The 27,512-nt window shown below is 44.4% G+C and overlaps 1 protein-coding gene across 2 annotated transcripts in view; it reads right to left on the bottom strand.

The window, feature by feature from the left end:
* The window catches only part of Cabin1 (calcineurin binding protein 1), a 130,078-nt gene that overhangs the window by 81,685 nt on the left and 20,881 nt on the right, over positions 1-27,512 (bottom strand). For both annotated transcript variants that reach the window (XM_038341128.1, XM_038341127.1), the window contains exons 13-22: positions 26,711-26,789; positions 25,990-26,177; positions 24,901-25,053; positions 23,803-23,997; positions 19,643-19,885; positions 18,260-18,416; positions 15,990-16,105; positions 4,742-4,903; positions 3,274-3,480; positions 2,975-3,120 (exon numbers count right to left, since the gene is read on the bottom strand). In XM_038341128.1, coding sequence (XP_038197056.1) covers positions 2,975-3,120; positions 3,274-3,480; positions 4,742-4,903; positions 15,990-16,105; positions 18,260-18,416; positions 19,643-19,885; positions 23,803-23,997; positions 24,901-25,053; positions 25,990-26,177; positions 26,711-26,789 — 1,646 coding nt within the window. The remainder of the gene's footprint in view (positions 1-2,974; positions 3,121-3,273; positions 3,481-4,741; positions 4,904-15,989; positions 16,106-18,259; positions 18,417-19,642; positions 19,886-23,802; positions 23,998-24,900; positions 25,054-25,989; positions 26,178-26,710; positions 26,790-27,512) is intronic.

Consider the following 27,512-nt stretch of genomic DNA (forward strand, 5'->3'; position numbering starts at 1 on the left):
ATACTACACCAGGACAGAGGTGATTCCTGAGCTCCTGCAGAGCTGTTTACTGGTCCAGAAAACAGAAAACACAGCAACCAAAAGAGCTAGTGCTGCCCTGTCCCATACACCATCAGTTCAGCCTTTACAATACCTGGTATGAGTTTACGCTGGCTAACTGCTGTCCAGAACTGTCTGATCATCCCAAGAGATGGCAAAGGCAAATAAACCCCATGAGCCCCCAAAGTGCTTTCACTGTCCTCTAACCAAAAATGGCACCATGTAAACAAAGGAGCAGGGGAGACACCAAAGACTCAATGGTGACAGGACAGCAAAGATGAAGGCTTCACCCTTCATGTAAGAGGCTTCTGATAGCCTTTCTTCCTCAGAGGTCTGGAGCCCAAAGCAACCATTTCTTTCCTGGCTCTGTTCAGCCTACTCTGGAGAAGGGAATGGGGGAGGAAGGCTTAAATCACAAATTCTTCACCAGAGCCAATTTCACAACAGGGACTTCTTTTCCATATCCAACATCTCTGAGAGAAGTTACCCTCACCTTGAGGAAAGAAAACATTGTGACAGTCCTGTGTGGCGGCACGAGAACCACTCCTCCCTATACAAAGCAACCAGTGCAGAGAGGCATCAACATGAAAACTCAGAAACAGGCTGGAGTGATAACTCAGTAGTTAAGAGCACTTGCTGCCCTCCAAAGAACCTGGGTTGAGTGCCCAGCACCCACATGGCAGCTCACAACCATCTATAATTCCAGTCCCAGGGGATCTGATGCTCTCTTTTGGCCTCCAAATGCACCAGGCATACATATAACACATAGACATACATGCAGGCAAAATACCAATATACATTTAAAACACACACACATACACACACATGGAAAAATAAACATGCCCCTGTCCTCCTGATGTAAGTGTCTGATTCAGGCACAACACTACACAATCCATACTCTGGGAGTGAAGGCCTCAGGGATGCCTGTGACTCAGAGCTAATGTGCCCCCAGGAGGAAGAAATATCTAGAGTCCGCATTCTAGGTTCTCATTTTTGCAGAGCAAGTTCAGTCCTGGTGCTGGACTTAGAGTTGTTTCCTGCTCAACTGAACTAGGTCTTAGCTCCACTTCCATCTGAAAATGGCTATCTAATTTGATACCTCTTCCAGTTCAGCAAAAACCAGAAAAGATTAATCAAAGGGAAGGAAAACTCCAGTCAACCCTCAGGAACCTCCATCGATATAATCAGGGACCTACTGTCTACCCAGCCACCTAACCATGGCCTTCACCCCTCTCAAGAGGCATCAAGGAAGAATTCAAATACCCAAATTTGTACTTCAGCTAGTACCAAGGACCAGGTGGAACCCCAGTCTCCACTGGTATCTGCCTGAGGAACTCAGAGTAAGGGCAGCTCTAGGCTGAGACCTAGTACCAAGCTGATAAAACCCTTTCTACGTTAGGGCCAGTCCTCAGAGAAGACATCTCAGCACACAGTGGGCCAGATCTAACAGGCTGATAGCATCTAAACAGATGATGTATAGACTAAAGCAGCAGTTCTCAGTCTATGGGTTGCAGTCTCTTTGGGAGTCACATATCAAATCTCCTAGATATCAGATATTACATCCATAACAGTAGAAAAATTAGTTATGAAGTAGCAACAAAATAATTTTATGGTTGGGAGTCACCACAGCATTAGGAAGGTTGAGAATCACTGGAGTTGGGGGCTATCTAGTTGAGCCTTTGGTACTCTCATCCACTGCCTGTGGACCTGCAAGTGAGAGGAGCCATGCCAGGTGCCGGCTATCATTACTCTCACTTTTTAGATAGAGAAGCAGGTGACCTACAATGCCATCCACAGGGACAAGCTCAGCCAGTGTTTAAGTGCAGATCTGCGCTATCACAACTGAAGTAGTGACCCCCACAACAGCCAGGGCTTTAAGCACATGGCTCCTTTGCAGGCTCAGCAAAAAGGGGCTTTCTGAGGGCCTTTGATACAGGTGATGTCTTACAAATTTGCTTCTCTATCCAGAGCTCAGCCCCTTCTTCCTTTGTCCAGGCAGGATTGTGGAAAGGTGAATTCTATGGATTCTTGGGGCAGGGCAGTTCTGTGCTCATCCATGGTCCAAGAGTAGCAGCACCATGATGGTCCCTAAGTACTTCCAGAGAGTGTGTCTGCAGGGCTTTACCTCCAGACACGGGCTGGCTACAGGGTAACTATCTGACCACGTCCAAAGCCTACCTTTCCAGGTAGACCATTTAGTAAGTGGACTGAGCTTCATGAGTATAGCAGAGTCCTTCAGAATGCTTAGTTCTGAAAAATCATTACATTTTAGGAGGAAGCTCAACAGGGTGCTACAGAGGAAGCACAAACCTTGTGCACAAGGCTCCTACACACCATTGGGACAAACCTCACTGCTGACAGAACATCAGAGCAAGACAAAAACAAACCAAGAACATTAACAAAAACAAACCCCCAGGCGCAAGCTTTTCTAGTATTCCTCTTTAGTTACATAGTTTATTTTCTATACATGTTTTGTGGGTATGTATGTATATGCACATGAGTGTGCCTGGGACCTACAGAAGCCAGAAGATGATGTTAGGTACAGCAACTGGAATTACAGTGGCCATGTGGGTGCTCTTAAATGCTGAACCATTTCGCACCCCTGGTATCCCCTCTTAACCCCCCAAAGCAGCCCTAATTAAAGAGCCTCTCTACCCCAGACCTGCTACCAGGAAAGAAGCACCACAAAACAGTATGGGGCTATGTAGTATTTCCTTCCCCTGCACACCAGAAACCAAAAGGATCCCAGTGCACCTCCAATAGGACTCTGGGAAAGAAACCTTCTTTGTTCGAGAATGCTAAGGCAATTTTTTTTCATTCTTTTTCATTATCTTGCTACAGACAAGGAAACTTAAGGCTGGCTCACTGGAGAACTGGCTGAACTAGAGACAGCAGGCCTCCTGGCAGCAACCTGCCTTCACATACTATCACCCACCTGTTGGGGCAGATGCAAATATCGTGCATGTAGAACTTGATGGCTTTAGACTGCTCCTTGTTTTTGAAATGATAATCAGCCAGGAGGTAGTAGAGCTCATTCACCACCGGAGGAGTGGGATCTGCCCCTTCTGGAAGGCAGGGCACCTGGCACGAGAGAGGGCAAGTTTAGAAGAGGTGGAGTGCAGTGCAGGTGTAAGCTGTCAGTAGGCTTGCTCTGATCTCTAGCAGCTGGTGCTGAGCAGACAAGAAGCAGAGCTTGAGAGGAAGCCCTACCACCCCATGCTCCCTGAGACCCACCTCAGTGGAAGTTCCCTCAATGTAGGCAGAGACTTTCTCCATGCTCAGGGCTGGCTTCTCTGTGCGGGGCACGATGGTAGCAATTCTTTTCAGCAGGTTAGCCAAGTCAGCAGAAACAGTGCTGGTCTTGTAGCTATCAAATTCAGGAAGGGTCTTGGGCTTAAAATACTCAAACATAAACAGGGCATCCTCCCATATAAGATCCACCTGAAAAAGACAGATGTAGACTCAGCACATGCACGGTTAGGAGACAAGGAGAAGTTCCTCTAGAGGAGCTCAGTGTGCTCAGTGCAATGAGGTCACAGCGTGTGATGAACAGAGCACGTTCCCCACTCCACTCCTCTAACCTGCAACGGTCAGGCAAGCCTCCATTCCAGCAGCCTAAGAAGACAAAGTCATTTGTTTTCTGAGTGGGTATAAGTCTCAAGCTTCGTGAGGATATCACTGCAGAATTATGTTATTAGCATTAAGGTTATAACTCTCAAACAGAAATATTTAACTTTCTTAATGAATGAGAGTAAATGATAAGACAATTTTATGTTAAATATTAAGGTTTTAGTACTATTAGCCAAGAAATAATTTTTTAAATTTTATTATACTTCACGTGTCTATGTATATGCCACATATGTGCAGGTGTCCATGTAAGGCAGAGAAGGTATTAGATCCCCTGAAGAAGGAATTAAGGTGACAGCCACCTGTTGTAGATGCTGGAAACCAAACTCAGGTCCTCTGCAAGAGCAGCAAGTGTCCTTAACTGTTGAGACAGCTGTCCACTCACCTCCTTACCTGGATCCCACGTAGTCTAGGCTGGCCGTGAACTCACTATGAACTTCTAATGATCTTGCCTCCACCTCCCAAGGGCATGCTATACCACACCTGGTATTACATGATGCTAATAATAAAACCCAGGGCTCCATCTTTGCTACGTAAGTGCTCTAACAACTGAAATACATCTCCTGACTAAGAAATGTCTTTTAGGATTCATACCTGGTTAGGGCTAGTCTCTAAAAAAAACCAAATATTGAAAGCTGAAGGTTATGATCTGTGAAATCATGGCCAGGCTGGGGGTGGGGGTGGGGCGTCAATCATAACTGCGAAGCTTAGACTCCACACCTCTGGGCCAGAGTAGACATGCCATCCTAACAAGTCTATACATTAAAGTATAGAATATCTAAGACTGGACAATGGCTGATGATATTAGCCATGACTATAATGTACCCAATAGTGTTCTGGGGAGAACAAATCAAAAAGAAAAATATGTATGGAATTATGTGTGTAATTCAAACTGCAAATGAACCCGGTAACAACGAGATGTCAATCAATCACCTGTTACATCCTATAGAAAAACCCTCTCCTTTGATCAGCAATCAGACCATCTCAGAGGACTGTGTGTAACAATTTCGTGTCCTATAAGGAGCTCTCCTCTACCTGAGAGCTGCCTCTCCTGGGCCTGAGGCAGCAGGCTCACCTGCTGAGCCGAGTGTTCCTCCAGGTATCTGGCCTTGCTCTTCTTGCTGGGGAAGCTGTATAGGCAGTAGAAGCACTGCTCCAAGGCAGTCTCCAGTTCCTCCTTGTAGGGGTGAGTGTCTTCAGAGGCAGATGCAGCAAGTTCCTTTTGGAGGACTTGCACCTACAGCAGGTGGGAAGAGAGACCTACAGATTCAGCCTCCCAGTCAGAGCAAGACCCCAGGGGGACCACCACTTTATCAACTCTTTTAACCTGAGGAGGTAATGTCTGGGGTCCCTGTGTGGCAAGATTCCAAAGACTTGCTTCCGAGAAAAGACTTGTTATCTTTATGGAACTGCTCTGGGTGGATCTGGCAGTAGGCTCCATCAAGGCATATGAGCTGCCTGACTTCAGCACACCTAGCCAGCATCTACCACCACCATTAGATACGCTATGCCCAGGCAACGTCCCCACCCATTTGCTAAGTGTGCATTTACTAAGCAACTTCTTTTATGTGGCACAGTCTGCCGTAGATCCTACTTTTTAAAAGTTCAGATTCCAATGGAGAAACAGTGCTAAATACTTATAGACAACAACTCTAAGTGCCACAAGGGCTGAGGAAAATCTCCTCCAATAAAACATCACCTAGACTCAGAGGAGATACCAATACAGCAAACCAGTTATATCTCAGAAATGTTACGACTATATTTATACCCAACTGTAGATAAATATATGTACTTTAAGCCTCCATAAATTTTTGCCAATACTAGATGAAATTTATTTATCTATATTTATTTATTTTGCATCAAACATTTTACCCACTGAGCCACTTCCTAAGCTGAGTGCTCTCTCCCTCTCTCTCTCTTAGGTATCTCTGTGTAGCTCTAGAACTAGCTCTGTAGACTAGGCTGACCTCTAAGTCACAGAGATCTGCTTGCCCTCTGCCTTCCAAGTGGTGGGATTAAAGGCACTTTTTTTACTTAAAGGGAAGGGAAAAGCAGAAACAATGTTAGCAATACAAAAGGGAAAATTATTAGAAGTACCTAGAGATGTTTTAAAAAATAAATTTAACACCAAACTGATTCATGCTAGTTTTTGTTTGTTTTTGATTTTGTTTTGTTTTTCAAGACAGGATTTCTCTGTGTAGCCCTGGCTGTTCTGGAATTTGTTCTGTAGAGATTCTCTTGCCTCTGCCTCCCAAGTGCTGGGATAAAAGGTGTGTGTCACCACCACCAGGCCACTTTACAGTAGCGAGACACTATTCCAAAAAGTTTCACTTAAGAAAAAAATCTATAATCAATAAACAATCAAAATTAGCAGTAGCTAAACTTTACAAAATAGAAAGACTAGATCCAGGGTGGGAGAAAGGGAATGACAAATGACTGGCCATGTGTCAGATCTCAAGACTGTTAGTTTGTTCAAGAGTTAAGAATAGAGCACTCAAAGTTAGGGGTGAAGAAGGTAAGAGGGGGGTGGAGAGCAGGGATAGAAGGTGACTGTGATCAGACTACACTGTGAAATCCTCAAAGAAGTAATACAAACATTATAAAAATAGTATTTACATTTTAAATGCCTGAAATAAATCAGAAGAAAACGATTTTGTAGCCTGGCATAAACCTAAAATTCCAGCTACTCAGAGACTGAGAAGGAGAGATCAAAACTTCAAGGTTTGCCTGAGTTAAATTCAAGTTGCCAGTCTAGGCAACTCAGGGAAATCCTGTCTCAAATAAAAATAAAACAAGGCTGGGGTGTACCTCAGTGGCAAAGACCTGCCTAATGTGCACAAGACCCCATATTCATTTCTAATACCATTACAGAAAAAACTACTTCATAATACAAAAAAGGAGAGAAATTCAACTTTCATCTCTGTAAGTTTTATCGCCTTTGCACTACAGCAGGAGTCTGGGGAGTTGCAGCAGAGACTCTCAATGCCCACAAACCCAGAGAGTGCATGCTCTCCTCTTTAGTGACAGAGTGTACCATCTGTGACCAGGTGTTAAGAGAAGGAAAAGAGAGCCATAGAGACTGAAAAGAAGGGAAATAATAAAGAATCCACAGACTAATCATTTACACAGAAAATCCATCAAGTCTCAAAACCATTACAATTTACCAGAAACCAGGAACAAGAAACCAAGGACCTATGTGTAAAGAGAACCTCCTTTTCAAGATGTTCCTGTATTTCCACAAAACAAAATGCAACAAAATTAAATCTAAATATTGACTTGTAATAGGAACTTCTTTTTTAAAGATACGTAGGGTTCAAAGTATTAGCCATCAGCAGACCATATGCCTACCAAGTACAAGACCTTTTTGGATCCCCAGAATCACACACAAAAATCTAGGATTCAAGCAAAATGTTCATAATTGAATTAAGAAACAGGAACATGTAAGGCTGAAATAAATGAGAAGATATACTATGTTCATGACTAAATAATTCAATTTGGGCACTTCTCTTCCAAATTAATCAACAAGACCACTGATTCCAATAAAAATTCCAGGGAAGTCGCGGTTTCCTCAAATCTTATACACTAATCTTACAATGTTATACAAGAAGGAGCCAAGAACAGCCAAGAGAATATGATGGAAATAAAGGTAACTAGAGAAATCCTAGCAATTATCAGACTACCAAAGAAACTGTGGTGCTGGCACTGGAGTAGAAAGGCTGTGAATATCAATACAGACAGGCTAACTATAACCTCCTCGCACTTACAAGAGATGAAGGAGAATTAGGCGTAGCAAGAAAATTCTTTAATAAAAAGCTCAAAAACCAGTTGGCCATCCATGTAAAATGTGAAAGTGGTCCTACCTTGTCCTACAAACAAACAAAAAATCTACATGGAATGGAGAACACATGTGACAACAAGCCAAGAGAAACCTTTAAAAGTGAGAAGAATTTTGTGTGTGTGTTTCTGCTGTGGAACAATGGCCTGTACCCTGTCACTTGTATTTTAATGAAACACTGATTGGCCAGTAGCCAGGCAGGAAGTATGGGTGGGGTGACCAGGCAGGAAGTAGAGGTGGGGCAACAAGAACAGGAGAATTCTGGGAAGAGGAAAGAGTCAGTCTGCAGTCATAACCAGAGGAAGCAAGATGAAAATGCCTCTCTGATAAAGGCACCAAGCCATGTGGCTAACATAGACAAGAATAATGGGCTAATTTAAGATGGAAGAATTAGTTAATAAGAAACCTGACCTAATAGGTCAACCGGTTTATGATTAATGTAGATCTCTATGCATTTCTTTGGGACTGAACAACTGCAGGACCGAGTGGGACAGAAACCTCAGTTAACATGTTTCTTTTACTGACACAAGGTCTCATGTGCCTGAGGATGACTTTGAACTCCTGATCATCCTACCTTCACCACCCAAGTGCTGGGATTCCAGGCATGTGCTATGATCTCCCTCACCTTGTCTCTGTTTACATTTATTTATTTGCTATATATAGAGGGGAGGGCACTTGCATGCCATGGCACATGTCTGGAGGTCAAAGGACAACTTGAGAGAGTCAGTTCTCTCATTCCCCCATGTAATTTCTAGGGAGCAAACTCAGGCCATTGGGTTCAATAACAAGTGCCTTTACCCACTGACCTCTAGAAAGACTGCTTAAATGGAGATATCACAGCTATAAAGGAAAAGATTTGTGTATGTGATATTAGAATTTCTGCATTCTGGCTGGATGTGTATGTCCTGCCTACAGTCCTAGCAATCAGGAGTATCAGTAGTTCAGAATGGGCTACATGGTAAGACCCTGTCCCAAAATTCAAAACAAGAATCTGGTGCATTCAGGGTGGTATGGCAGTTTCTTAGAAAATTGAAGATCAATCTACCTCAAGACCTAGCAATACCATTCTTGGGCACATACCCAAACGATGCTCAATCATACCACAAGGACACATGCTCAACTATATTCATAGCAGCATTATTTGTAATAGCCAGAACCTGGAAACAACCTAGATGCCCCTCAACCAAAGAATGTATAAAGAAAATGTGGTATCTTTACACAATGGAGTATTACTCAGTGGTAAAAAACAATGACATTACGAAATTTGTAGGCAAATGGAAAGAACTAGAAAAAACCATCCTGAGTGAGGTAACGCAGACCCAGAAAGGCAAACACAGTATGTACTTGCTCATAAGGGGATATTAGATGTAAAGCAAAGGATAGCCAGACTACAATCCACAGCCCCAGAGAAGCTAGGTAACAAGGAAGACCCTAAGAGGGACATGCACGGATCCCCCTAGGAAGGGGAAATAGTTAAGATCTCTTGGGTAAACTGGAGGGTGGGGGATGAGAACATGAGAAAATGGGATGGTCAAGTTGGGGGAGAGATGGAAAGGGAAATCAATGAAAGAGAAACCTAATTTTTTAATTTGTATTTTAAAAAACTATCTTTTCTCATTTTCACAAGACAACTTACAAATTTTATGAGCAGCCAAATTATGAAAAGAGAAAACAAAGAATCAACAAACATAGAAAGGTATAGGAAAGAGAGGAAGCTCTGAGAAATCCTAAGTGAATGCATATTTTGACATGGGCATGGCCTGTTGAGTGTGCCAAAGCCAAATGGGAAATTGGCAAAGCTGTTACCTTCTGGGCCAGGCTCAAGAGGAATGGCAAAGCTTTTCTCTTGTACAGCTTCCTCCTCCCAGGTGTGTTCACAGCCTCAGATCGCCGACCTACAGAGACCTAATATTAAACTAGCTAATTCCTCCAGCTATGCTGTGTCAATAAACATGCTGAGATTCCAGGCTGGTGGCAGGTTGGTAGAGGGAGTCAGAGAACTCTTACCCGGTCCCACTTAACTTCAGTGTATTTGTCCTTTCTTTACTCCTCACTGTCCCTATCCACAATTCTAAAATCCAAACTGCACAGGATGTGGCAAAAATCAGCCTCATTAATAACTGTAAAGCAGTACAAAGAAAAAGAACAATGGAAATCCTCTTAGACAGGCATCAGTGTTTAAGTCTATATCGCATACAGGTCTGGCAGAGGGTCGGGGAGACAGTTCCGTGGATAAAGTGCTTGCTATACAGACATGAGAAGGACTTAAGTTCAATCCCCAGGAATTCACATTTAACAAGTGTACTGTAGTGGTGTGTGCTTGTTAGTCCCAGCACTGGGGACAAAGAAACAGGTGGACCCTGGAGCTATGCAGCCAGCCTAGCCAAAAGAGGCCAGCACATGAGGAACAACAGTTGATACCATGCACCTGATGCTGGCCTCTGGCCTCTCCATACAGACACCCCACACACCCTGCATATACATGAGCATGTGCACAAACAATGAACATACACATGAATACACATATGCCTGCACACAGACAGTTGCACATAACAAACCTGCACATATATGTACACACATATACAAAGTAAAACATTTATTCTGGAGAACAATCGAAAATATGGGCTTTTGGTATTGTCTGGCAGTTTTGTTTCATTCTTAGTTTTTTGGGACAGGCTCTCATTAGAGCCCTGACTGGACTTGAACTTATACCATTCTCCAGCCCAATCACCCAACTATTAAGATTGTAGATAAGTCACTATACTCTGTGGTGGCCCACAAGTGACTCAGTTTCCATCTGGAGTCCATTCTGACTTAAAAGTCATTTGAGTTCAAGCTTGCCTGCTCTCCTTGCTTTAGTATCTTTGAAGGCTGTGAAAAAGTTCTGATTAAGCCCAAGGGAAAGAGCATTTTGCCCACGAGAGAGAATACATTATCTATTTATACGCAGGCTAGTGAATACCAGCTGAAGGTACAGCCTTCACCTGCAGAACTCACGTGAGTGATATGAAGCTGCTTGCACCTTCTCCCAAGGACAGTGCAGGGAGGTGGTTAGCTGACTGTATTGCTCTTTGTTCTGCCTTCTGCCTTTGATCTGTATAAAAGCAAGTATTGAAATAAACTCTGGGTTGTTTTGGCTTGATCAACAAACAGACCTCCCAAATCTATCCTGTGCTTTCTGTCTCAGTTTTTCCATCTAACATTTCCTTAGCCTTAGCGCGCCTCCAGGTACCCTAGCTGACTTTGTTGGAGCAGGCTCCGATAATACTCAGAGAAAATACAGCATTAAAAACTGACCAATCTGGTGGATGGGACGGGATAGTGCAGTGGAGGGAGAGGTAGACAAGAGCTTTTGTGTGTTTGTTTTGGTTTGGTTTTGATGTCTGGAGTAACAGTGTTCTTATGCCTTGACAGGTCTGTGATTTGATTTTTTTTTTCCTTTTTTGAGTCTTGCTACGTAGCTCAAGCTATGTGGAACTCACTCTATAGTCTAGGCTGAACTCATGAGCCACCCATTTCCAGTCTCCTAGGTGCTGAGATTACATACTTGCATCACTATGCCTTCTAACAGGTTTTATTGTTATTGGGCTGATTTTTGAGACAGGGTTTCACTCTATAGACGAGAATGGCCTGAAGTTCAACTCAACCCTGCCATCAATCTTGAATACTAGCCATGAGGTACTATGCTCTGCTGTGGGATCCAGGATGCTGTCAATATATGCTCTTCTCATTGGTTGATAAATAAAGCTGCTTTGGCCTATGGCAAGGCAGGATAGAATGAGGCAGGAAATCCAAGCAGATATATGGGTAAGGAAGGCAGAGTCTGAGAGACGCCAGCCAGCTGCTGAGGAAGCAAGACATGTAGAAAATAAGGAAGCACCACAGTCACGTGGCAATACACATATTAACAGAAATGGGTTAACTTAAATATAAGAGCTATCTAGTAATAAGCCTGGGCCATTGGCCAAATGTTTATAATTAATATTAAGCCTCTGAATAGTTATTCAGGAACTGGCAGATGGGAGAGAAACCTCTCATTACAATGCTCAAGTAAGTGAGGTTTGGAGTTTTGCAGGCTGGTGTTTTACAAGGCAGATAAGCATTCAGGCTTGTCATTTGGGTTTTTTGAAACAGGGTCTTACTATTTTGCTCAAGCTGGCCTCAAACTCCAAATCCTCCTGCCACTCCACTCCAAGTGCAAGAACTCAAGAGTATTCCACCCTGCTGGGCACTTTTTACAAGCATGTGCACAAGCACTGGAAACACAACCTGGTGGTAGGTGTTACCACCATACCACTTATCCCCAAATGAATAAAAACCTTAATACCACTGTTAGGGGATTTTTTTAAATTGTGGAAACAAGTAATTACAGACAAAATAATATACAATGTCTAAGATTTACTTAAAAGTAAGATGGGATAGGGATATCATGGGAGCGACCATGTATCACAATAACAACTTAGCACTCAGTATTTCTAACTGTACTATATTACTATTTCTTTTTTAAAATATATTTGGGCTTTTCCATATTAGAAGTATAAAATAGCTTATATATACACACAATAGTATCTAACCAAGCAGTTAAAGCAAACGAGACTTACTTCTGTCAATGTGAATATACTTGTGCACTGAAATGAATAAAGGCAAGAAGCTACAAGAAGTTAAATACTATAGAATATTTTCTTATATGATTTTAAAATTTGGGCTGGTGATATGGCTTAGCAGGTAAGGGAACTTGCCACCAAGCCTGACAAACTGAGTTTAATCCCCAGAACTCACAATGTGGAAGAAGAGAACCAATCCCTAAAAGTTGTCCTCTGACCTCCGAACATGCAACATGGCACATGTGCTTGCTCCCTGTTTCTCTTCTGTTTCTTCATGGCACTCTCTGCCTGCTCCTATGCCTCTTTTTCCCCACACACACTCTTACACACAAACACATACACAAATAACATATATTTTTAATTTTGTAATATTAAAATTCCATAAATTAGATATTGCTCACTAATGTGTAAATACGTAAACTAAAAATTTGTTTAATGACCAACATACACATCTTCCGGTCATCTTTTTTTTTATCAGAAGGCACATTTTCAGCAAATATAGTGGATTATTAGTATGCACACAATCTGAGCGCACAGGATACAATGTAAGAGACACCATCAGAAGGGAGTAGCTAACAGGAGAGGGACTATCTGAGGGAAAGAACTCCTCAGTTAACACAGAACACCAGAAAAGGAATACTAATTCAAGACAAGATACAATCTAATAGGATGTCTTTCAGAGAACATTTGTAACCCATCCAAGGAGAGACAACAATTCAATCAAAAGGGCTTCCGGATGTTAGCCTCAAAGCACTCTCTCAAGACACAATCCTTGTTGGGTAACCATGGGTACACAGCCATCTTGGCATTCAGGAGGTGGAGGCAAGAGAACCAGGAGGTCACCTTTGGCCACACAGCAAGTTTTTGGTCAACTTGGACTACATGAGACCTTGTCTCAAAAAAGACAACCCTTTATGTTAGATCATAGACTTGGATGGTAATTATTCACACTCCTAACTCCCACAACACCTAGAATGCTAAGTGCTCACTCAGGACTTCTGGGTAAGAGAATGAATGTCTTTAAGTTATTCTTGTATTCAGGCAATCATTCAAGAAACTGGACAGAAGTCTCTGTCGGCCACAGCTCACATCCCTAGAGATGCTTCAAAGTGCAGGACAGGAAGGTCTTGTTTGATCTCAGCCAGCTGCTGAATAGCAGAGAGACACAAACACAAGCTACACAGTGCCAGGAGCAGGTGGCACAGGGTAGGGAGAATGGGGAAAGCCTCTTGGAAAAGGTGGGAAGAAAAGGGAGTTGCGCAGGATCCAAGGAAAGCAATTTTGTAGGGAATGTGAGGACTCTCGATGGGTCCTGGGTAGGAAACTTAGGAACTGTAAGCAAAACACAGCAGCACTTGCCATTTGTCTTTCAACTCATCTGGCTTATGAGACTCAGCATTCAAGAGACAAAGACCAGGAAAACCTGGGAAGAGGACGATACGCTGGCCCTTCGGCCTACTCTTCCCTCTAGCATTACTCCCCAACACAGACAGCCTGCAAAGGTATCTGTTCTTTTCCTCCTCATACAGATGGTGTGGGTGTGTGTGTGTGTGTGTGTGTGTGTGTGTGTATATCCACGTGTGTATGGTTTCACCTGTATGCATGAGTATCTCTGAACACGTGTGCAGAAGTCACAGGCTGACACGGGGAGTCCTCTATTACTTTCTACATTATTCACTGAGGCAGACAAGCAAGCTCTCAACTGAACCCAGAGCATGACAATACAACTAATCTAGCTAGTCAACTTTCTCTGGGGAGTCTGTCTCTGCCTTCTAAGCACTGAGATTACAGGCAGGCTGCCATGCCCAAGGGCACTTATACAGTGTGCTGGCTAGTTTTATGTCAAGTTGACACAAGTTAGAGTCATCAGCGAGGAGAGAGCCTCAAGTGAGAAAATGCCTCCATAAGATGAAGCTGTAAGGCATTTTCTTAATTACTGGTTGATGTGAGAGGGCCCAGCATATTGTGGGTGGTACCATCCCTGGGATGGTGATCCTGGGTGCTCTAAGCAAGCAGGCTGAGCAAGCCATGTGGAGCAAGCCAGTAAGTAGCACCCCTCCATGGTTTCTGCATCATTTCCTGCCTCTAGGTTTCTGCCCTGCATGAGTTCCTGTTCTGACTTCCTTTAGAAATGGAAATATAAGCTTTTATTTAAATAAACCCTTTCCTCCCCAACTTGCTTTTGGTCATGGTATTTCATCATAGCAACAGTAACTCTAAGACACAGGTTCTGGGGACCTGAACTCAGGAACTCATCCTGTACAGAAAACTACTGAGCCATGTTTCCAGGTTCTCTGCGTGAGAGAGCTGCCTGAGGAGACCTCCTAGAAGCAGTGTCTGTGTACTTGGGTAGAGGAATGAGGGTAGTGGTTGATTTCTGCATAGCAATGCAGACTTTGCAAGCTGTCACATGCATAGAAAAGTTTCATACACTCTTAGTCTCCTTCAGCCCTGTGATGGCCAATCTTGGCTGTCACCCTGACTACATCTAGAATCAGCTAAAACCCAAGATGCTGGGCACTCCTGTGAGGGATTGTCTTAATTGGATTATTTGAGGTGGGAAGACCCACCCTAAGTCTAAGCTATACGTACTGGTGGCAGCCCACATAAAAGGACATGGATGAAGGAAGCTTTGCTTCTTGAAGCCATTCTTGTTCGCAAGTACATCTATCCTATTGCAGCAACTGGTATTATGAAAAATAAATAAATTTATTTTTAAAAAGTCCAGTTTCTTCAGGATTTCAACACGGACTGAAAACCAGCAGCTCTCCAGGAATCTTACGAGACTCCAGCATCCAGCATGGACTGAACACCTACTGGATGCTCAGCGTTTCCATTGTGAGGCAGACATCACTGGACTACCCAGACTATATCCTGTGAGTCAGTCTACTAAGTCTCCTCTAGCATCAGTTCCAGCAGCTCTGTTCCTCTAGAGAGCCCTGACTCACACAAACCTGCATTTATTTAGTGCCAGGTGCTGTATTAAGCACTTGGATTCAGCAGCGAACCAAGTGAACAAAAATACCTACTCTCTCTGAATTTAACACCAGCAGAGGAAAGTCAAATAATAAACATAATATGTAAATTATGGAGTATGCTAATAGGTGGTAAGACTGTTTTAAGACGGGGCAAACTAGGGAGGCACTGAGGAGGAAGGCTGCATCTACAGAGGATATACCCACCAAACACTAGTTAACCAGCAGAAGACAGCAAGCTTTTTAAAGGGCAAAGAACAAAGATTTTAGGCCTTTCAAGCCATACAGACTTACAGTTTCTTGTCCTTATCAATGCATAGTAAAAGCAGTTATAATTGCTAAATGCCCCAATAAAACTTTATTAGCAGGTATACAGGCTGGACTGGATGTCTCTTCCTTGGTACATCCAAAAAACCTGATGCACTGTAATCAGTCTGGTGCTAACTGGCCTTCTACTCAGCGGAGACTGTGTCCATGCTGCGTATTTCCAATAAGCTCAGAGCTACCACCAATCAGGCCCAGTTGGCAGGCTCAAGAAGACTGTCCCCAGTGCTGTAATAGCTACCGATTGAACAATCAGGACCTGTGTGCTTTCATCACGATGTATGCTAAAGGCTCTAAGATAATGGGGTCAACTAACTCAAATATTGGAAACCATGAGCCAAAAGAAACCTTTACTCCTTTAAAGATGATTAGCTCATGGGTTTTGTCACAGTGATAGAAGAAGAAATAAAGTCACAGGAAGCAAGTTCAGATTTTCTTCAAGTTTCTTCACTTACACACACGCATTAATCAAAGAACCCCTACAGGAAGACAAACACAAGCGCAAGGGAACCACCAGGGTTCTGTCATCTTTCCCACTTGCCCCAACCCCGTACTGGCAGCCTATGACCCAGGAGGATCACTTACGTAGAATCGCAGCAACGCCCCATCTGAATTGCAGCACCAGGACCTCCTGCCCAAGTATTCATGTGCTGTGTTGAGCAGCATGAGGGAAGATGGGAGCAGGGGCATCTCTGACATCCCTGGGAAAGGCCGGACCAACAAACAATCAGTGCAAACACTCAGTGCAAAGGACTACATCCATGTCTCACTTTCTCTTCTCTCTCTGTCACATGACACGACGGTTCTCTTCCCTTTTCTGTCTAAGTAATTACTTAACTGGCTTTAGTAAGCAACCTGTTTATCAAAAAATCAACTGAAATCATATAGAAAATGTAAATGAGGGCTTCCCTCACAAAATAGAACTGCCCTAGCACCCGAGAACCAATATTAGCATCTGCTGCACATCACTCAGAGTACCTCCCTATGCTTTTCAAAGAGAAGGACAAGTTAAAACAACAGACCACATACTACATGAACAACTTCTGAAAACTTTCATTTAGGTTTATTTGAATACTGCAGAAGGGGAAAAAAAACTATTAACTTGTCATTAAATGTTTGTTCACCATTAAATTATTATTAGTTCCTTAAAAAGCCTCAGTATTCTTGAAACTCTGGGCCATACGTAAGCCATTAGCACCTTTTAACTGGCTCTTTAGGGGTGGGAGCAAAGTAAATTAAAAGAGAACATTTTAAAACAGAAAATACCAGATGGCATTGCACAAAACTACACATAGCTTAAATGTCTTTTACAAAAATTTACTACTGGTCAGTCCCTCAAAAAAAAAAAAAAAAAAAAAAAAAAAGCTCCCTCCCCCCAAAATATCCCTTCAGATAATAAAGGCTCAAACCATTCCAGACACTGTGGGTTCTTTAGTTTCCTTTTTAAGGCCTTATTTTTTTATTGTGTATGTGTGTCTGTGTCTGCCACATGTGGAGTACCTATGGAAGCTAGGGTGCTGGAGTTACAGGTGATGGGAGTCGCCTACATGGGTATTCTTTAAAATTATGAGTTTTCTGCCATACTAAAACTTCCTCTCCTTCCTTAAAGCTACACTTTTAACTCCCCGCATGTCCACAGAGGTAGAAGAGGAAGCCAAGGGTCTGGTACCCACTCACCCCACCCCTGAGATTTCCCTTCGGGCAGGACTTGCCATCTCCAGCTGTCAGCTCCTTCAGTGTCTACAACAGCTGCAGGACTTATTGAGTTCATGCACGTCCATGAGCCCCCATCCAGTGACTACATGAGACAGCAGGACAGCTCTCAAAAGGCTCTGTCACTTCAGAGCTCCCTGACAGCCTAGCCAGGGTCTGTCAGCCAGCACCACAGGCTAACTTCTCCTGGCCAATCCTGCTGCTTCTCCAATCATTTTACAAGCATGGTCCGTTTTGAGAAACTCAGCTCATGTAAGGTCTCTCACTACTCAGCCAAAAATGTACTTAATCCTGAGCTGTGTCCTTGGAATTAAGTCTGGTCATAGAAAGATAGAAGTACCCCCTTACCCCAACTTCCTCTAAAATGATTCTGGGGCATGTGTCCATTATTCAGCTCTCTATAAATGGGAAGATACTGGGATTTTGTCCCAGAATTTGGTCACCTCCCATGCCTCAGTTCACAGGATGGGGGAAAGAGACAGTACCATGCCTGCCTGTCCACAGAACATGTCTGTTCCTCCCTGGGCATGATGCTTCAGCTGAGGGCGCTAGTTCCTCTTGTTTACTTACCTGCTCACAACTTGCTTGTTTTTCTTTTCTTTGCTTTTCTGAAACATGATCTATGTAGCCCTGGCTGTCCTGGAACCTGCTAGATTAGACTGGTCTCAAACTCAATCACAGAGATCTACCTGCCTCTGCTTCCCAAGTTCTGGGATTAAGTGTACATGCTACCATGGCCAGCATTTTCCAGTAGCATTTAGAAAACTCTTTGGTATGCATAATTAACTTTCATTTTTATAAGAAAAATAATAACCATTTATAGATACACATTTTTTACTAGTAAAGTCTTTTGAGAATACAATTTAGTACTATTTGTCAAGAGTTCTACAGACATTCATTACTAGAAGTTTATACTTTTAAAAAAAATTGAGCAGCAACAAAAGGGTCTCCATGATCTGTGGGTACCCACAGCATGGCCTCTAAGAAACAAATACGACAGTGCCCCAGAGGCTAAACAAGTGTGACAGCTCACTAAAGAATGTGCCTACTCACAATACCTGCATAAGGCCTCAGGGCCCAACCACACAGAGCAGACAAGGACAGGTGTCAGGCCCATCCCTCCAAACCTGGTGATGACACACCTTCCTCTGCCGGGTTCTGGAGCTGCTGTTGGTGGCACAGGGAACGGAAGGTGTCTTCCTCCTGCCAGATAATCCTGTGCAAAATGATCCAGGGCAGCACTGAGGAAACATAGGGCTCCTTGGGCTCCTCTTGTACAGCCATGCTGCAGTCGATGACCTGGCAAAGGACACCAGCAGCATGTCAGCCTTCCCAGCCCCCATGAAATAAGCCTAGATTGCAGTGCCTTCTGGGAGAGGCAAGGTATAACATCTGCCTACCCCTACAGCTTTAACATGGGAATACTGACCTAGCGGTACCCAGTTTATCATCAGAGTCCCACAATGCCCAATGACACGCTCTTTCCTTGTGCCATATGCAACTACTGACTGTGGCAAGGGGAGATAACAGTCCAAGGGAAAACAGGCCTGGAGAAACTACTGAGTCCGGTGGGCATACACAGATGCTACCATGAAAGCAGGAGCAGCTGCAGGGGTCTCAGGTAGAGAGTGATCAGAGACAAGCCCTTGAGGCGTCCAGGTAAATTACGGTGGTATGTCCAACACACAGAGGGCAGTGCATGAGGGCAGATAACACACTCACAGGCAAGGATCCCAGAGGTGGTCCAGAATAGCTTCAGCCAACAAAGTAAAAGAGGAGCAGCAGGCTGGTGATCAGTGCACTTTGATACACTACCCAGTCAATATGTAAAGGGTTCAGGGAATGAGAAGACAGTCATAATTCAGTGTGCCTCTGTGGCAGAACAGTAGCTGGGCTAAAAAGGTAGAAGGTACAGAAAGAACTACTATAGGGATTCCACAGTTCATGAAAGAAATGGCAGGTTCCTGGTCTTGGCTGAACAAAATGGAGGGAAAAAATAAACACTAGAGTAGTAATGGTGTAGCAGGACTTACTCATGGCCAGAGCGTGAGTTCAGAAGACAGTAGAGGGCTCTCAAATGAAGGTTCTCTGCCTCAAACCCAGCTTGGGTGACACAAGGTACTATGACCAATCTATGGCTTAAAGTGCTACCCCTCAACTGGAAGTTCTAGGGTATTGTGGGGGTGGGGAACCCAAACAGGGGGCCAGGCCTGGATTCTAGTCCTTACTCTGCCTCTTGGCACACTAAATGCAGAGAGGACCTCCTTGCTAAGTCGAGTTCTGCCCCTTGGGAACAGGAAGTCTGAGAACCTTTGTTATCCCAGGTTAGACCTTGACACACAGCAGTCTCAGAAGGTCTGCAGCTGTGAACAACCAACTCCTCAAACTCTGAAGTTCTAGCCAAAGAAGTCAACGTGTCCCTTTGGGGTACATAAGTCACAGTGACTATCAGTGAACCTCAGAAGGCTGTACTGGAGAGATAAACCAGCTGAAGGCAGTACAGTGTGAAGAGGAGCCGGGGTTACCTGGATGAGGTTGTTGGTGAGCCGGACAAGGCCGGTGGTCGAGGAAGATTCCTTTAGGATGCTGCCACTGCTGTCTGAGGACAGTGCCTGCTCGATGCCTAGCAGCAACTGGGTCACTGTGGCCACCCACTCCTCCTTGGCTGCAGATTCAGTTGAGTTCACCATCTGCTGGACAGCCTCATTCAGAGCCACGTCAGAACATTCAAAACACTGTTTGTGGTCCTTCAACCGGAGCAATGAGTCCTGACCACAAGAAGCAGCAAAAGGAAAAGTATGTGTCAGTTCTACACACGGGGACCACAGGCCAAGGCTGGGAGGAAACACAGGACCAAGAGCGGTCGTCCTTCAGTGGTTTTCATTCGCCTTGAGGCATCTGCACTGACCTGCGTGCAATGGCAATATGGCAGGTCACCAGCCCAGGAGCTTTTAGAAAAATGCTTTACTTTTGTGCCTAATCTTCCCATTTCTAAAGCTGGACCTAAGTGACTCATTCCTTTGTTACCTCTTGTGTTGACCTGAATGAGAATGGCCCCATGAGCTCAGATTTGAATGGTTGGTCTCCAGTTGGTAGAAGTGTTTGGGAAGGATTAGAAGGTATGGCCTTGTTGGAGGAGGTGCGTCACTGGGGTGGGATTTGGGGCCTTAAAAGCCCAGACCAGGCCCAGTCTCACTCTCTCTGCATCCAACCTGCGGATCAGAATCCACGCTCTTTAGCTACAGCTCCAGGGGCTGCCTGCTGCCACACTTTCTGCCATGGCAGTCACAGACTCGCCCTCTGAAAATGTAACCTAGTACCCAATTAAATATTCTTTTATAAGTGGCCTTGGTCATGGTGTCCCTTTATAACAACAGAAAAGTAACTAAGACACTTCTCCTCCAATGTATTATGTCCCTCCACTGCCAGGTCTCAAGGAATGAGGGGGTGGTTTCAGTAGGCAGGAACTATCTCAGCACAGGAGGGCATGAACTGATGCCTCAGAAGGGACAAATGGCCAGTAACTGATGGAAGTCATCATTCTGTGAGCTCCCTCTTCCCCAATGCACATGTGAGCCTCAGCCATGGCATCACCCCTTGAAGGTACATTTCCATAAACTGAAATGCATGCCACACTGAGCACAGTGCGCAGGACACACACAGCTCTTACGACACCACACAGAGTCATGACTTCTATTTTAAAACCTCCATGGAAGCCATTGACTTTCTATAAAGCTCCTCTGAGGAAGGAGAGGAGGTCTAGAATATAACCCATTTAAACCCCAGGGAAATGGGATTCTTCAATGGCTCGTGCTTCAGCAAACAGTTTGTGAAGTCACACATCTGACAGGCAGCTTGCTGGACCAGCAGAAAGCACCTACTGCCTGTGTGTGTCATCTGGCTCTGGCCTATCCCTTGCCCCTGCAACACCAAGCCTAGGTCTGGAGGCAGCTCCTATCCACCTTTCTCTGGGGTGGCACAGGTATGGGAGCAGAAAGGTCCCAAATGCCTTCAGAATATATTGCAAAATTTGAACACAAAACTTTCTCCCTACTCACCAAGTCAGTAAAAGGAAGCCTCTGCTTCTTTGAGAAAGCAGCCTCCTTGAAGAGGAAGTCACTAGGGAAGGGGCTACGGAGTATACCTATGGGGTCCCAAACCCAAGCTGACTCCTTCTGATCAAAACTGAACATGCAAGAGACAGATATAAGACAGCGTGCACACCAATTTCCAAAGTTGGCAAAGATGAGGGGTCGCCAGTAGTGCTCTAACAGAACATACGGCTCAGGGCCAGAATTAGAAAAAAAGCAGAAGACTAGCTGCCAACTAGTGTAGAAACCAAATTACCACTCTCTGTGGGCAACACTACCATATAGCCAAACAAACAGGAAACAATAAAAAAAAAACAGGAATCTCATTAAAAGACCAGGTTTAAATAAACAGGCAATGATCAGTAGAGTTCTTAGAAAACAACAATGTACAATTAAAAAGTACATTAACAACCCAAAATAGTAATATCCAAAGATTAACTCAACAAGAAGGAACCACTGCCATACTGAGGAACATAAAAAGAAGCTTGCTAAATTGGAAACTCTTTCTTGTATACCCCTTACCATAAGAAAGATTCTGAATTTGATCCCCACTCCAGAAACACCAAAGCAGGCAAGTTAAAACACGCAAGACATAAAACATGACCACTGCGAGCATGTCCAGCCTCCTCCCTCCTCCCTCCAGAACACTGCAGCCTTCCTGACTACTGCCAGGTGCTCGGAGGAGCTCCAGTCCTCTATGAGGAATAACTTGAGTAGATGAGCACTGGTCCAGTATAAAAAATATTATCCAAGCATATGAAACAACTTATAATGAACAAAATCACAACCATTTGCAAATATGAAAAGATTCTGACAACATAAAAGCTGAGAACTTTGCATATAAAAACAAACAAAACAACAATAAAAGTCATGACTTTAAACAAGCCTGGCTGTAGGGGCTCATGGGCGGTAGTGGCACACATCATTAATCGCAGTACTTGGGAGGCAGACACAGGCAGATCTCTGTGAGTTCTAGGTCAGACTGGTCTACAGAATGAGTTCCAGGACAGCTAAACCCTGTTCCAGGACATAGAAACCCTGTCTCGAAAAGAAAAAAAGTAAACAACATACTGACAAAAACCAAAAAAACAACAACAAAAAACTATCAAGATCCAATGAGAAAATATTACTTTCAATTACTAAATCACTCCAATCAATAAGAAAACATTTTCAATGGAAAACAAACAGCAACAATTGGAAAGCACTTATTCCTAGAAACAGAAGCTCCATAGTGCATGGCCCAGACCTCAGAGCAGTCCCTAACACAGGGTAACACTCCTCCCAAGGGATGAGGCACATCTACTGATGATGTCACTAGCAGGAACAAGGTAATATCTGAGCATTAGTGCCATCCTACAGAGCGGAGAGGGCTGGCCCATTGCCTCCTGCTTGCCACTTACACTTCGCTGGATCATTCATCAAAGGCATCTTTCCACACACCATCATTCTAAGCAAGCCCTCAGGGTAACTAAGGTCAGACACATTTCATTAGGTCTCACCATTGTCCTCCTCACCCAGGAGGACCTAAAGCATGCCTTCTATCCCTCATCACTCTCCTTAAACCATCTCTCTCCTCCCCTCCTACCATGGCTGAGAAGCGTCCCCAACTGTTCCCACAGCCAAGCCTCTTAGAGTATTTACCAGTTCAACAAAGTTAATGGCTAAAATGCCAAATGAAAAGGCTGGAAGCCAGGCAGTGGAGAAGCACATCTTTAATCCCAGCAATCGGGAGGCAGAGGCAGAAGGATCCTGTGAGTTCGAGGCCAGCCTGGTCTACAAGAGCTAGTTCCAATTCAGTTAAGGCTGTTACATAGAGAAACCCTGCCTCGAAAAACAAAGCAAACCAACCAACCAACCAAACAAACAAACAAAAACCCGAAAAGACTGGAATATCACTGTACTCTTTTTCCAAACTGGAAGGGGAAGGACTCAATAAGTTAATGTATATACTGTAGTTGGTGTATAAACCATAAGGAGACAGGATTCCAGGCTTGTCATAAAATAATTACTACCATCCATGTTTGTCTCAATCCAGCTCAGGACAGAGGGGAGTGTGGTGACAGGGCATCTCCACAGTGCTTGGTACGTGACTGTGCAGCACTAACACGAACAGGGCACGAGAGGAGTCAGGAGGGTACACATGACTTCAAACACAGCACCAGCATTTTTCCTCAACGTACAGTCAAATAGGAGTCTGGATTTTATCTTGATTCTTTACACTGTGAAGATCTTATCAATTTATATCTACTCAAAATTAAGTTAAATGCAAAAAAGCAGATTAACAAGTGAGTAGATAGGTGGAAGATACCTTGACCATTCTTTCCTCTTGTCTGGTTTAAGTTCAGTCAAGTGTGGGCTCACCTTGAGCCACACCTAATACTAAAATCTGAACTCTTAGGTTCTAACATTATCAGTCTTGACTGTAACTTTGATTTAGATCTAGCATCATCTTAGAGGGTAGGCTAAATTCCCATTGTTCTCTTCCAGTTATGTTTTCAAAGGCAAACTCAGAACTTCCAGAGGTGTACACACACACACAAACACACACACACAAAGTAAAGGCAATAATATAAACATGGATGGTGAGCACATACCTGCAGTAGAAGCAGTTGGGCTGGTCTCTCAGGAATGGAAGTCATAAACTCCAGGTGTTTGGCTCGGTCAAACCCACTGGTACACAAGGTGGGCCGGAGCAGCTGCACCACTGCCTTGTAGTCGCCTGCCTCAAACAGCCGCTGGATCTCCTCCAACGACTGGCACCTTTCCAGAGACTTCAGGTTCTTATCAATCTGAAAAAGGTCCAATAATGTTGCCTAACAGCAAATCCCTCACCTCCTCACTGAATTTAGTCAATGTTTGAATCTTCCCATCTAAATGAGAAAGATAAGCTTATACTCTAGCACTGTTTCAGCCAAAATACACTAGGTTCTGCACTTAATAACAGTGTTCATACAATGTGCATACTCCTTCAAAAATAGTTATGTTAATATCCAGATATATTCAAGTCTTTAAAAGCAAAACACACAGCCACTGCAAAAGCAGAGTGGTTCTTGAATAGTATCTGCCAAAACAGTGTGAAAGTTCATGGTCACAGTTCAGAAGCCAGACTTAACAACCACGGACTGCCTGGCTGCCAAAGACCCAGAGAAAGAACCAGGGGATTGACACGCATTATTGACCCACAGGGCCCTTTCCTCACAGAGGGCCCAATGTAGCCCTGGCACACAGGCAGCAGAGTACCTGGCCTTGTCCTGAAACAAAGGTAGAGGAATGTAGACGCTTTCAGCCATGCGAACACATCACAGATATAGACTACAGCAGGGCAGAGGGCGCACGTGAGGAGAGTGCCATCCAGCAGAGGCCTGGCACACACAACATTTATTCCAGTCCTGTGTGCAGCCAGATTAGCACTGGTCTGCACAGTCAGCGCTTCCCTCCAGTCCTGCTGGGGATGAGCAACCACTCCTTCTGAATCATGCTTGGTCACAGCTTCCACACTTGCCAGCTAGACAAGCTTTCTGCCAGTGGAGTCTGTCCAGAACTGTCTCCCTAAACCTGCGCTGCTCCCTACCCCCACCCCAGGACCTTCTGCTTGGCATGTGGGTTGCACAGGAGCAGATCAGGTCTGGTCTGACTAGATCAACCAGAGTACATCTTCCACCAAGAAAATACTATTAAAGACATCTACTCACTTCCTCCAGAGAAACAACAGAGTCGTTGTGAAGGTTGGGCAGCCGGATGACAATGTCCCCTTGCTCAGCTCCTGAGTCTGCCTGGATGGCACTGGAACTCTGGAGCATTTCTGTGCAGATGTCATAATTCTCCAGGGCTTGTTCCATGTCACCCTGGTCAGAAGAAAAACCAAGAAAAGGTGGCAAAAAGTAGAGAGCTAATTGTGCTGTCCGGTCCCATACACTCCTGATCTCACTAAACATAGACGCCCTTAAGCTGGTTTCTATTTATTTGCTAAGAGACAGGGTCTCATAGTCCATGCTGATCTTATACTACGTAGCACAAGGCTGGCCTTAAACTCTCCCCCTCAAGTGCTGAATTACAAGCATGTGCCAGTAAGCTAAGGTCTTCAATTATTGTTATGCCTCTTTCCCCACAACCGAAAAGGGTTTTCCACAGAAGTGGGGCTAAACAAATCCCTTTCCGTGACTAAGTAAGTGAATAATGAGTGATCCATTCCACAACTCTGTGAGACAAAGTTTCACTAACCATGTCACAGGTGAAGACACCAGCACAGCCAGGTGTATGGCCAATCCAGAGTTAAACCAAGGCCTGTCCTAACTCTTGAACTGACATTCTTCACATTAACCATGCTGTTTCCCCCACACTGAGCTACTATAATCCAGGTTATCTCTGAAATACTCTCCCGGCGCCCCAAGTACCAGCAGAGAAGGGTACTGGGGAACAATCAAGTCACTCTGGCCTTCCCACGTAGGCTCTAAGAAGAAGCCAGGTGAGTAATTCCTTTTGGAGCACCCTGCTCCTATTCCTGTTAATTGCTGAGCCTTCACGGGAAAATAAAAGGATCAATCAAGGCAGTTTTGAGCAGAGGTCACTGGAGAACACAGGATCCCTCCAAAGCCCTGTGGTGGGCACTGAGGTGCTCCCAGAATGGCAGCATTCTTTGACTACTGACATGCTGACAATTCCCAAAATTCCTCACTTCCTCACACAAGTCCAGCAGAGTTACAAATACTTATTTCTTCAACATAGCCAGTTCTCTGCCCTCCCTGTCAGGTGTGGGGGCACGTTCTGACCACGGAACCAACCTGCAGTGCCAAGAAACGCGCTTTCAGCCAGTACACGCGTACAACAAACTCCAGCCAGCCATCCTCAAAGAGGTCCCGCTGAGACGAGGCGAATGACAGCTGCAGGAGATCACCCAGGCAGTGGGTTCCTGGGAAGTCAGGCCCAAACCTACCTGTCACCACACCAGCAGGGCAGTTCCGGGGGGACACTAGAAAACATCCGGGCAATGTGACACCTTCGTGTACATCATCCAAACACCTTTCTGCTCCCATAGGCCTCCTTCAGCTCTCCCGGTAGTAGCCCCCAAGTGTCCATGATTAGATTCCCTGAGTCCTCAGAGTCCCACAGCCCCTGAGCAGCAGGATACAGAGTAGCTCAGTTAGACAGTCACAGAGAGATAAGAAAGGGGGCAGCTAATTTCACTGAACACTAAACTTAACTATATTCTACCAGGTGGAATTTTAAAATAATCTGAGAAAATTACTGGAGACACATACAGCACTGAGCAGTCACTCCAAGGCTGGGAGTCTACTTCCTTAAATCCCAAGTAACAGTAATGGTAAAAGTGCTACCTACAGCTGCCTCTGCTGCCACCTCCTCAGTGTTAGGGGATTTAGTGGAAATACTGAAAAGCCATCTCAGAGAAGGTGCCCAGGGACTGCATGGCCCAGTCTCACCACTTGGGCTTCCTCCAACCTAGTGATGTTCAGAAAATCACCATGCCAAAATACAAATGCCTACCTGTCGAGCTCCGGCCCTTGGTCAGCAGCCACTGGTCCAGCTGGAGCTCCATGCAGGAGAGAGACATCAGCATCATGTCCTATAAGACAAGCACAGGGAGGGCAGGGCAAAGACTCACATCAGGAGATGACCAACTAAAACCAACTTTTCTCATGTATCCCAAGTTTAGCTCAAATGACTACGTAGCCAATAGCCAACCTTGAACTTCCGCACTCGTCTTCATACCTCACAAGTACTGGGTTACACACTGTGCCACCACATCCACCTGTTTGTTCCAGGGCTGGGGAATCAACCCAGAGCTTTGTGCATGCTGGGCAAACTTTCTACTAACTGAGCTGCATTCTCAGCACTAAAGGTGCTTTTTACAAAACTGATTAAAATTTATTTATACATTTTTAATCTTGTACTAGAGTTCTATGTATGTGCATATGTGTGTGATGTGTGTATGTATGTTATAGCATGTTTGTGGAGGGTCAGAGGACTTTGCAGAGTTGGTTCTCTCTTTCCATCTCTACATGGATTTCAGAGATCATCTAGGTAGCCAGGGCCTATGCAGCAAGCTCTTTTACCCACTGAGGCATAGATGAAAATTTAATTCTTTTTACTAAACAATAATCACAGCTACTGCCAGAATGTTTAGAAAAAACAAGGGATGGCTCTACTTAGGGAAGAAGCAACCTGTCTGTCACCTGACTCCTCTGCCAGGCCAGACACAGACTATCCATCTCTCAACATTTAAAAGTGCCAGCAATGTGATGTGTCATCATCATCAGAGTACTAAAGAAGCTAGGACTCAGAGATA

Source organism: Arvicola amphibius, chromosome 9, assembly GCF_903992535.2.
Source record: "Arvicola amphibius chromosome 9, mArvAmp1.2, whole genome shotgun sequence".
In the NCBI taxonomy this organism is placed as follows: domain Eukaryota; kingdom Metazoa; phylum Chordata; class Mammalia; order Rodentia; family Cricetidae; genus Arvicola; species Arvicola amphibius.